At 39.3% G+C, this 12,632-nt stretch overlaps 1 protein-coding gene across 1 annotated transcript; it reads right to left on the minus strand.

The window, feature by feature from the left end:
• Positions 1–6,760: 6,760 nt before the first annotated feature.
• LOC117350454 (olfactory receptor 4E2-like) lies at positions 6,761–8,567 on the minus strand. The gene is made up of 2 exons (XM_033924747.1): positions 8,486–8,567; positions 6,761–7,709 (listed from the first exon to the last, which is right to left on the minus strand). Exon 2 carries the CDS (start codon positions 7,691–7,693, stop codon positions 6,761–6,763), a length of 933 nt encoding a protein of 310 aa, XP_033780638.1. The 5' UTR covers positions 7,694–7,709; positions 8,486–8,567.
• Between the last annotated feature and the right edge of the window lie 4,065 nt (positions 8,568–12,632).

Below are 12,632 nucleotides of genomic sequence, written 5' to 3' on the forward strand. Positions count from 1 at the left end.
CATGATACAATAGGAATTTGGGGTAGAAATTCAATCAGAATAGGACAGAAACCAGTAAGGAAAAAAACCAGTATGGGGGGGGGATACAATGATCTGATTCTTGTAGAAAACGAGCAGGAGTGTCTGAAAGGACCATTTAAATGTTAAAGGCATCTTTAAATAGAGAAGTTTTAAGAAGACCTTTGAAACAATCTAAGTTACTTTCTTCTCTAATAGGGGAAGGGAGAGTGTTCCAAAGCGGGGGGGGGGGGGGGGGGGGGGGGCTACTACCATGGTGGCAGCTGCTAGTGAGGTTTTATAAAAAGGGGGGGGGGTTAAGTGTTATAAAATGACAAAAAGATATTTTAATATTTATGTATCAAAGACTGAAAATTACTAGGCAGAATATACACTAAACACGTTACTTCGAGCACTTATTAATAGTTTATTTTATTATGGCAACTCATTAAACAAAGGCCCTCTTTTACTAAGGTGCACTAAGCATTTTAGCACGTGATTAGCGCACGCTAATATTTATTGAGCGCTAAAGAGCATAGCGCACCTTAGTAAAAGAGGGGGTTCAGTCTGTCAAGGTACTTTGCAGCTTATTAGACTATGGCCATCCATCTTGTCCATGATGCCAGATACTATGATTGTCGCAGCGATATCATAGTGAGCTTTAGAACCAAATTTAAGATCTGAGTCATGGCATTCCAAATCCACCCCACTTCTGCCTTGATGTATTTCTAAAACACTTCCAGACAAATTTGATTAACCTTAACATGCTAATGTAATTTCAAACGTTTTCTGTAATATTGTTGTCTGTATACAGTACAGTCTCTTCCTCTGTAAACTGCTCTGAACTGTTTGTGGTATTACGGTATATAAAAAATAAAGTTATTATTATTAATAAGACTAGTTTGCATGCACCTATGTTTCATATACTCATATCTACTCTTTCTCTTCCTCTGCATTTCTCTGCTGACAAGTTGTTGATAATTCTCCAACCCTACTAGGGATCGGTGACAATGAATGTTGCTCCTCTTTGGGTTTTGGCCAGGTACTAGTGACCTGGATTGGTCACCGTGAAAACGGGCCACTGGGCTTGATAGACCTTTGGTGTGACCCAGTAAGGCTATTCTTATCCCACTTTTCAAATCCTTTACTAGGGAACTCTTCACCCAAACATATTAGACCGGAATCAATATTACCTTTCTTCAAAGTTGCTCTGTAAACATTTTTAAAACACTTGTTGGGTGCTAGTTTGTGGTTCAGAAGTAAGATATGATGACTGTCTTGTCCTCTCTCTATAATCTTCCTTTTATCTCTCTGATTAAATATAATGTAAAGCATTTTGTTATTTTTTATGAACAGTGGAATAGAAAATCTAATATGAAAAATAAAGACAGATGTAAATAGAGATAGATACTTACAGGATGTTATTTGAAGAGATCATCAACGGAATGAATGATTTTTGCCTTGCTCATTTCCAAATACCAAATATAGTCGTGAAAATTAGCACATATAATAAATTTCAGATACAGTAAGTTCAGAAATTTTGGAGAATACGTAGTCTCTGCCTCAGTAGCTCTGCCGACAGTTGCAGGTTGAAGACAGTCTCCAGTAAACAGCAAAGTCCTGAATTTAAACTGTATTTGGGGCTCTTGGGATTATAATCTTTGGAGTACCTCAAAGAAGCAGGTGATTAAACAAGTTTGCAATTTCCACTATTCATAAGTACAGCTCTGAAAAAAACAATAGTTTGGAATTTATGGAGTCCATGTAGATAAAACCTGCATGAAAAATGAATGGAAGTGAATTTTCTCATTGATTTTTTTTTTTTTTTTCTTCTCAAAGTTCTAAGCATATCTGTTTAAGTCGCATGAAGAAAAGAGATGTGTATTCTTTCTTAGCCATCGTTCTTCCTGTATGTGCTCCACCCTGGAAGTCCCACAGAATTTGTCCACCCCTTACAATTAAAACTGAAATGTTGATGCCCCAGCCCCCATGGTAGAAACACGACAGCAGATAAAGGCAAAATGTCCCACCAATCTGCCCATTCACAGCATCCACTATCTCCTCCTCTCCTTAAGAGATCCTACATGCCTGTCCCATGCTTTGTTGAATTCACAGTGGACAATATCAGAATACCTTCTTACACCCATCTCAAAACTAGTGTCTGCCTGGAAAGACCCCCCCTCTATTTCCTCCCAGCTCCGACCATGCCCTCTAACCCTCTAAAAACCCGGTACACCACATATAATCCCAATACTGAACAACAAGTCCCTTTCCCAGAACCCAAACAACGGCATATACAGAATGCCCAGACTCCAGATCCACTCACACACAAAAACTCAAACAAGGGGTGGGAAGGGAGGGCAAATTAGAAACAACACAAACAACCACTCCATCCAACACCAAAATATTCCCCGATTCTCCCTTAGCTCCTACCCTCATCAATAACCCAGAACAATTCAACGCCTCACTCTTGCACACAGTCTCCCACATAAAACAACCAATCAGCAACACTCCCTGTACCACCCAATTCCCTTCATATCCAACCTGACCTTGCCCTATCTCCACCAGTCCTGTACTCCTAACACTCACCCACACTCTCTCTTTCCTCACCTAACTCAAACCGCCCCTACCACCACCACGACTATAACTCTGCAGTCATAATAGGTTTGGCCGGTGTTATCAACCCCCTGATTATCTCACTGGGCCACCCTTAGTGTTTATTGTGGTTTGGTAATAGGACCTCTTGGATTCTTATGAGACCCTGTGGTAGGAAGAGAGGGATGTTCGGTGTGATCTAGAAAGGGAATCAGGCATGCTCGGATATCTATAATTTGATTTGTTTATTTATTTATCTATTCGATTTATTTGAACATTTGGAATACCACCATTTGACAGGCATCATGGTAGAGTCCAAGAATTGCAAAAAACAAAATTGGATCTGAAACAAATAACAGACATCTTCAGATATAAAGACTAAGAAAGACAGTCACAAATGGACAGGAAAGTAGGAATCACTGGACAGCCAGGATGGATAAGTTGTTTGAGATGTGGAGCCAATACTTATGTTTTTATCATGAGCAAGTATCATAATGATTAAATGCCAATAGTGTGCTCCATCTGCCCTGATTTATTAAGTCACTCTTGAATGACAAGGTATATTCACTCCTGTATGTTTGGAATTGCTTTAGGTCAATCTCCCGGTAGTCGTATCAAGGAAAGTGAACAAAGATCAGGCATATCTGTACGAAAGTTTTCAGCCCAACCAACCAACTTCCTAAGTTCTGAGTGTTATTTTGCCACTGTGTGAAAAGAGTGTTATCTTATTTCATTAAGTACCAATTTGCAGGAACAAAATTCTAAGTTTTGCATTGTTTCAGATCATTGATTGAACCATTCCCACGTCATTCTCTTCTTGGTTGAGCTGAGAGCTTTTCAGCCCCCCCTCATAGCCATTTTAGGAATCCTCTCCGTTTCTGTATTTCCCTACCTAATGCATAAAAATCAATGTCTTTGCTAGAATCAAAGAGTTTCAAAGTGGAATATCTGCCTATCTCATGTTCCTTTAAAAGACTTTTCCAGTTTCATGTTGGGCCATGCCCCCTACAGCAATGTTTCTCAACTCAGTCCTGGAGTACTCCTTTGCCAGTCAGGTTGTCAAGATAGCCACAATAAATATGCATAAACTTGATTTGCATACACTGCTTCCATTATATTACATTGCATTAGTGATTTCTATTCCGCCTTTACCTTGTGGTCCAGTTTCGCTGCTCTGGTGGCCAGTAGGTTGTCATACATTTTTCTTCGTTTGACATTTTTGGTTGGCGGGAGTGTGAATATTGTGTGGGTTCTCCTGTGTTTCTTTGAGTTGGAATGAAAATTTATTTCATGCATATTCATTGTGGATATCTTGAAAACCTGACTGGCAAGGGGGTAGTCCAGGACCGAGTTGAGAAACACTGCCCTACGGTAAAGAATTCCATATTCAGACGGCTGTAACATTTTCCAACTAAAGATAATGTTAAATGGAACTAAAAGCTTCTTTTACTAAGGTGCGTTATGCTTTTTAGCGCGCGCATGCGTGTTAGTCTATGGATGCGTTAGCATTTAGCATGTGTGTAGATTTAGCTCGTGCTGAACATGTGCTAAAATGCTTAGGGGTCCTTTTATCAAGCCACGCTAGCGGGGTTAGTGCGTCGGACATTTAATCCCGCGCTAACCCCTGCGGCAAGCAAAAAAACTAACGCCTCGTCAATGGAAGCGTTAGCCACTAGCTCGGCAGGCGTTAAACCCCTACCGCGCCTTGATAAAAGGACCCCTTAGTGCAACAGGGGGTAAACGGGGGGTCTCAGAGTTACAAAACATTAGAGAAACTATTTTGGAACATATAAATTGCTGCGGTTTTGTCAACAGCAGATTCATTATTTTCACTGACTCATAATGTAATTTATTTTCCTTTTTATGGATTGTTTCAGTTTTCAGCATTCTCAACATACAAAGAAAACATGTGTAATATTTTCTTAACGCAGAACTAAAGACTGAAGGATGCCTTTTGGTGTGGTTCAATACTAAGACACTCTTGGAGAGGATTTTTTCAAAAGTAAAGTTATAAACATCAAAAAAACTTGATTATTGTAACATTGTCTACCTGACAAGTACTAAGAAAAACATGGCCAGACTCATATTGATCCAGAACACGGCGGTCAGATTGATATATGGTCTGAAGAAGTACGACCATGTGACGCCGTTCTATTGTGAGTTGCATTGGCTCCCGATGGAGACTTGTGTTTTGTTTACGTTGGGCTGTCTCTGTTATAAGGTTATGTATGGCACTGCTCCATTCTATATGGCCAATAGATTTTCTATAGCATCGCATAAACATAGTAGAAGATCTCACGCCCTGGTCACTTTTCCATCCGTACAGGGTTGTAAAAGCAAGAAATTTCTTGATCATACTTTAGCATTTCAAGCAGCTTCCCACGATAAAGAATTTCGATCGTTATTACTTACATCTTGTTCTTATAAACATTTTAAAACTCAGTTGAAAACCTATCTTTTCACAAAATACTTGGTCAAATAATTCTTCTTGTACTTCATGATATTGTTTATAATCTTTTGTAAACTAAACTAAAGCTTAACTTTATATATCGAGTCATCATTCTAAGAAAGCTCAACCCGGTTTACAGCAGTTAAATAAAAACGGAGAGGAATTTACGGTTACGCGGTTAAGAAGCACGATGTGATGTTATGTTATGTCAATATGGGGGAAAACCTAAAGGAGGGATGGAAACATCTGAGGAAGTAGAAAAGCATTGAGCAAAACTGAAATGATCTATTTTTAAGGGCAACAAAAAATTTTGTTAGCAAAATAAATAAAAGTATGAGGAACAGAGCATCACTTTTTCCTTTTCAGAAGTAATGGAACGAAAGAGAAAGAGAAAGAACGTATCCTTCATAAAACAGATGAAGGGCTGAAAACAAAACTGGAGATGACAATCGCAAATAAGAATGAAAGTATGGTAGACCTTGAAGGATTTTCAAATGACTGTGCTCATGAGGAGTTAGTGGGGCAGGATGAGATACGTCTGAGGAATTTCTGGCAGCTCCAATGACTGAACTTTTCAATTTGGGGGGGAGTTTTGAGTGGTCCCGGAGGACTGGAGAAAAGCAGATGTGGTCCCTCTCCACAAACGCAGAAGTACATTGGAATCTATAGGCTCATCAGTCTGATCTCTGTAATGAGCAAATTGATGGAAACATTTCAAAAACAAAGGGCAGTGAGACTTTTTTGAACTGAGACGGCATGGCTTTGCTAGAGGTTGGTCTTGTCAGACAAACTTGCTTATTTTCTTTGAACGGGCGACCAGACTATTGGTTTGAGTGTTAGATGTGATGTGCTTAAATTTTAGCAATGTTTTTGACATGGATCTATGTAGGTGACCTATAAATTGGGTGTTCTTGGGATGGGAATAAAAATGACTGATTGGGATTAGGAAGTGGTTGAATTAAGGTAATTAAGGATAGTGGTAAATGGAGTAATTGATCAATGGTCTAGCTGTTTTTAACATTTTTATGAGTGATATTACAGAAGAGCTTTCTGGTAAGGTTAGGTTTGCTATAGTGGCATATGGTGAGGGCTTCCAGCGGATTCAGTGAACCCCCAGCTATACGTACAGCCCTGCTTTTTTGTTTCTTTGTTTACTTTATGTTTGATGCAGTTTGATTTGTTGAGTAGGCAACCTGCTCAACCAGTCAAACTGCATCAAACAAAAAGTAATGCCTAACCCAGCAAAAGCAGGGCTCTTGGGCTGGGGATTCTCCAAATCCCTTGAAGGCCCTGTGAGTGCTGATCTGAATTTGATTGGCTGAGCAACATCTGCCTGTTGCCTGCTCAATCAATCAAATTCAGAGCAGTGCCTTCAGGGCCTTTAGGAGGTGGGGCGAATCCCCTGAAGACCATGACTGCAAGCCTCTGGTGTGCTCTTTTGTGAATGATACCAAAATCTGCAATAGGGTAGAATATATGCTCATCCTGCACCAGTGATAGAATTGTATCCATAGCTCCAACCTCTTACTAGAAACAGCAAAATTCATTCAGCTTTTCTACACCTTTCAATGGAAATTCTATATACAAAAATTAACCAAGAGAAAATAGTCATAATTATATAGACTAAATTAAACAATAGACATCAATCGGTGAGTGGAGATGGTTTATATGATGTTGCCATTCTTTAAATGGATAGTAAATCAGTTTACATACAGTATGTCACAGAAGAGACATTTTCCTATCTATCAGCCGCTTCATGGCTTTTTTCATCTTCTCATTTCTGAGAGTATAAATGAAGGGGTTTAACACAGGGGTTACAACGGTGTAAAAACAGGCGACCATTTTGTCACCTACAAATGTCACTGAGGGTCTCATGTACATGAAAATAAGAGGGCCAAAAAACAAAATGACAACCAGGAGATGAGAGGCGCAGGTAGAGAAGGCTTTCTGCCTTCCCTCAGCTGAGCGAATTTTTAAGACTGTGGCGATGATGTACACGTAAGATATAAACACCACCAAGAAGCAACCGAGGGTTAAGATTCCACTGTTGATCATATCTGCAATCTCCGTCAAATATGTACTAGAGCAAGCCAGCAAAGATAAGGGATGGGCATCGCAGAAGAAGTTGTTTATCTCATTAGGACCACAATAAGGCAAATATACTACAGGAAATGACTGTGCTAGGCCATGAATGAAACCACCTGCCCATGTAGAAACCACAAGCAGAAGACAAGCTCGTGTGTTCATTATTCTGACATAACGCAACGGATTGTAGATGGCAACATAGCGGTCATAAGCCATCAGGACCAGGTGAAAGCATTCGGCCCCCTCAATGAAGTGAAAGAAAAACACTTGAGCAATGCAGTCATTGAATGAGATGGTTTTGCTCTGCGAGACGAAGTTAAAAAGGGATTTGGGGACAGCGAGCGTTGCAACGCCCAAATCTAATAAAGACAAGTTGCTGAGGAAGAAGTACATGGGAGTGTGAAGCTGAGAGTCTACACATATGGTCACCACAATGAGAAGGTTCCCGGCTACATTGAGCAGGTACATCATTAAGCAGAGTCCAAAAAACATCCTCTGTAAGTCTGGATCGCTAGTGAGTCCTAGTAGGATGAACTGTGTGACTCTGGTGTCATTGCTGACTGACATTCTTCCACTTTATCAACTGTAACGAAGCAGAAACATAAGAGAACAATAAAGGAAATAATTAAAATGAGTCAGATATTCAGAGTTATAACAACCCTATGAATTAGAGAGACTGGAGTACCAAAATATAAATTAAAAAAAAAAAAACTCCAGTAAGAAATAAGTGCTTATTTGTGCGTTCCAACCACAGGCAATCAATCTTGGAGGAAAAAGGCCTCAGAAGCCATCGGAAGCAAATGCTGTCCTTTGGCTATGTGTAAGCTCCTCTATTCGCTTCTATCATTGGCCAAACAACCTCCAGTTTTATAAATCATTATTTTTTGTTTTCCCATAGACAAATTTTTTGTCGGTATCGCAAAAGTGCCCTGATGAAACAGTCGTTTGACTGTGAAACGATGGCCACCCTCGGCTGCGAAGAGCACAGTTCTGTATGAGTCGCGTGGACCAAAGAATGCTGACTCTGAATTGAACAGCGGGGGTGCTTTTCAGATAAGCACTATTTCATTGGTGCCAATGTGTTACACATACTAAAATCTATATAAATACAAAAATAGTGATATATAACACTGAAGGTTGTTTGGCCAATGATAGAAGAGAATAGAGGAGCTTACACATAGCCAAAGGACAGCATTTGCTTCCGACGGCTTCTGAGGCCTTTTTCCTCTGACATTGATTGACTGTGGTTGGAACACACAAATAAGCACTTATTTCTCAGATATTCAAAGAATATTAATATTCCTAAATGTCTTCCTGTGTTACTCCTCAAACCTTCCCAATTCTACTTTTAAAACTCACCTTATGGAGGTTATTGGCCAATCCTGACCATATCTCGATAATACATTCTCCTAGAATCTCTTGTTTATTTTATATGTTTCTCTTGCCTCGATGGTAAGCTGTTTGGAGCAGGGATGGGTCACTCATAGGTCTGTACAGTACTGCATACGCTATAGAAATGATAAATGATAGGAAGGACTTAAGCAGTCAGACAACTTTGGTTTCTTATCTTCTGTGCTTTCTATGCAAGGTTTATACATAGCTTTGTATTAAAAACATAAGAATTGCCGCTGCTGGGTCAAACCAGTTGTTCCTCATGCCCAGCAGTCCGCTCACGCGGCGGCCCTCTGGTCTAAGACCAGCGCCCTGACCGAGACTAGCCCTATCAGCGTATGTCCTTGTTCAGCAGGAACTTGTCTAACTTTGTCTGAAAACATAATCATTTCCCTCTCTCCAAAGTAACCCTTCCCTCCAAATGGATTTTGCTGTGATATGCTCTTATTCTCACAGATATCCCATAATTATACCTGAGTAACTTTCTTTTGGTTTTTTTTATAGCCCTCAAAAACAACAGGGCTCCTTTTACTAAGCTGCGCTAGCGTTTTAAGCATGCGCTGAAATGCCCCGTGCCCTAGACGCTAACGCCTCCATTGAGCTGGCATTAGATTTTCCGCACTAATCTGCAGCGCATGCTAAAAACGCTACGGCAGCTTAGTAAAAAGACTGATAATGTCAAAAGCTAAAGCTAGTTTGTTTAGTCCATTATATAGGTCATTTTAAAAAGATAAGTTTCACGTTTCAAGTTTTTATTAATGCTTGATAAATCGCTTATTTAATTTCCTAAGCGATGTACAATTCAAATTAAAAAGTGGACAGTGAATACAATAACATAAATTAAAACTTACAAAGTAAGACACACATGAGTCGTGAGGGGTAGGAGGAAAAAGTTACAATTTCTTTTCAGAGTATGAAAAACATAGAGGGGAAATTAACACGAGGAAGGGTAAAATTTAAAATATTGAGTCAAAAAATTCAAAATTCCACTAGACACTGACATATGGCAGAAGATCTGGATTGACTCACTGAACACACTACATTCCTCTTCCATCACGCAGTCCATGTTCTTCCTACTTCATCGTGCATTCTGGACCCCTTATAAGCTGTCAAAATTCCCCAACAATAACAGTAATCGTTGTTGGTCCTGCACATCCACTGTTGGTACTCTAGACCACATGATCTTTCATTGTGCTCCCATTCGCTCCTTTTGGGACCAGTTATGGAAGACTATTATGGAAGTATTTGATATTACTGAAAATCTATCACTTGCCATTGTCATATATGGAAATTATGGTTTGATATCACCTCTTGATGTCCCACATGCTAGATTATTAAAATGTTTCTTGCTTATTGCTCTTAAACTCATTCTAGCAAATTGGAAAAATGCTGACAATCTTACCTATAACTTGTGGTGGCACAATGTATGCCTAATCATGAAATATGAAAGGTGTTTTGCAGAAAAACGTGGTCATCTACATCTTCATGAAAAGAGATTGGCTCCTGTAACATCATATTGCACAAAGTACTAATTACCTTATTATTGAGTTCCACTATATATCTTACAGTATATTCTTATGTATGTTTTATCTTGCAGTCATATCGTTCCTGTGGTTTACACATTTCAGGTGTCATAGTATTGCAGCATTCATAAATCTGTTTAGGACTTATGCAGATTGTTGTTGTTTGTATTCTTGTGATCTATGAATCATTTATGTACTTGATTTTATTGTACTTTTATTATATAAATTCAATAAAAATATTGAACATAAAAAAAAAAAAAAAAATTCAAAATTCAAAATCGGTAAGTCATAAGCGCTTTTCCCTCGTGAAATCTGCTCACCAGGTGATACTGACTGCCATCCTTCTCCCAAGCTCAACAACAGCTCAAGATATACTTTAAATATATGGCCATAATCATCAATGGAAGTTTTTATAGTCTCACAATGCTTCTAGTGAGCAATTTATTTCTTCTGAAGGGAATGAAAGGCGTTTCTCCTCACTCTGGGTCTAAAAATAAATATTCGAATGAATGTTTTTTGTAATCAAGAAGCAGTGGAAGCGGTTATACAATTCCAGTCTGACAATTGCCTTCTAACTCTTCCTATTTCAACACAATGGTCTAGTCAAGGTTTGCTTGGCAATGGATTCTTTCTTTTGATGTGTGAGGAGAGGGGGCAGATTAATCCAAGTTTATTTCGTCTTTGATATACCGTTTATCAAAAACATACCTAAACGGTTTACCATTATCAAAATATTATTAAGACAGAACAAAAACTTAAAAGTAAAAAGTGGAGGGGGACGACAGAACAAGTAGACTGACTGGAACAAAAAAGAAAAATGGGAAAAGGTAAGAGCTTAAATACAATGAAAAAAATAAAATCTTAAAAGGGAGGGAAGAAACGGAGGGGCTTTAGCACACTAGGGGTAGGGGGTCGCTTCAAAAGAAGCGTTTCAGTTCCCCTCTCATCGCAGACATATGAAGGAAAGAGTTGGAAAGAGACAATAAGATCCAAGTTTCCAAGTTTATTAATAATTTGGGGAGGGGGGAAAGAGCAAATTGGTACGAGGACATTGATATAACAAGATACAAGAGGAGTTTGGGAGAGGGGAAATAATGACCTCATAAAAAGATGCAACAAATGAAAAGAGAAATGGATGAAAAGCTTACAACTAGTTAGAAATCTTAACATATTCTTTATTCGGCATTAGTACAGATATTACTTGCAGATCACCTGGCGTTGTCCGGATATTTATTTATCCCAATGGCCCTGTGTATGGGGCTGAACTTGTACTTAAACGGCATCATGAGTGTCAGCATTCATCTCAGCGTGTCCGAAAACTATGGCTTAGGCACTAATATCTGTCGTTTTCAAATATTTCTACATACCATCCCCTTCCCACCCCCCCCAGTATTTTCCCCCAGATAGTAAGTGATATTTATATCAAGTTTGGTTGAAATCTCTCCATGCGTTTCAGAGTTATGCTGGAACATACACACACACACACACATAGATACTTCCTATATGATCTCTATATAGGCCCTCTTTTACAAAGGTGTGCTAAGCATGTTAGCATGGATTTAGTGTGCACTAAATCAACACACGTGCTAACCACTAGGATAACATGCATGCGTGTTTAGCTTAGCGCACCTTTGTAAAAGAGGGGGCTAGATTTTTGTGTTTCCCTGCTTTATTCAGTCAGAGAATTTTATGTACCAAATGACATGTTCAAACTTTTAGTAAAAGTTTGGAAATTAGAAGTTGTTCAAACAATCATATAAAAAGAGTTAGATACTTACAGAATATCATTTGGAGAGATCATTACATGATTTTCGCTTTTGCTGGTTCCCTGGAAGTCACCGCAAAGTATAATTTTGAGAGAGCGCGAATTCAGGAATTCTAGAGACTAGGTCCTCTCTGCCTCACCAGCTCTGCCAGCAGCTACAGGCTGAAGGCTTTCTCCGGGAGGCAGGAACGTGATGAACTTAAACTGTGCTCGGGGCTCTTGGGATTATAATCTTTGGAGGATCTCAAAAGAAGCAGGTGCTTAAGCAACTTTGAAATTACCATTCTTCACCATTACTTCTATGAGAAAACAAGAGTTTGGACCTTATGGATCACGCTCGGCAAACGGACGCAAGTCATTCTGTCACCAATTTTTCTCTAGTTGTCTAAATTTAAAGCATATCTATTTTTCTTTTGAGAGCAAAAATGTTTTAAGTCATTTGTAGAAAAGAGAGAGCCATGCTCGATGCTCCCTCAACGGCACACTGCAGTACTCTGTCTGTGCTTCTACTATTCCGGCTGATGCAGCAAGATGATGGTTTCAATTGTACGGAGCAAGCAGAGCCCCTCAAAGTCCCACCAAACTCGCTTGCCCCTTACAATTGAAACTGACCCACTCATGCACCAGACTCCAAGCTAGGAACTCTAGCTGAGGATTCACACGCACCTTTAAGGGATTGCTGTTCATTGCATGTCAGCTACAAACCAAAGTCTTTTCCTTATCATTGACAGATCATAATAATTTATTATACTAGTTCTGACTCTGAAACTTCAACAGAAGTGTAATTGGGCATTATGCTTCGGTTCTATAACAGAAGTTCTGTGTG

This window comes from Geotrypetes seraphini, chromosome 16 (genome assembly GCF_902459505.1).
Source record: "Geotrypetes seraphini chromosome 16, aGeoSer1.1, whole genome shotgun sequence".
In the NCBI taxonomy this organism is placed as follows: Eukaryota; Metazoa; Chordata; class Amphibia; order Gymnophiona; family Dermophiidae; genus Geotrypetes; species Geotrypetes seraphini.

Excerpts from the sequence above, each read along its gene's own strand:
- LOC117350454 (XM_033924747.1), bottom strand. The coding sequence starts at position 7,693 with ATGTCAGTCAGCAATGACACCAGAGTCACACAGTTCATCCTACTAGGA.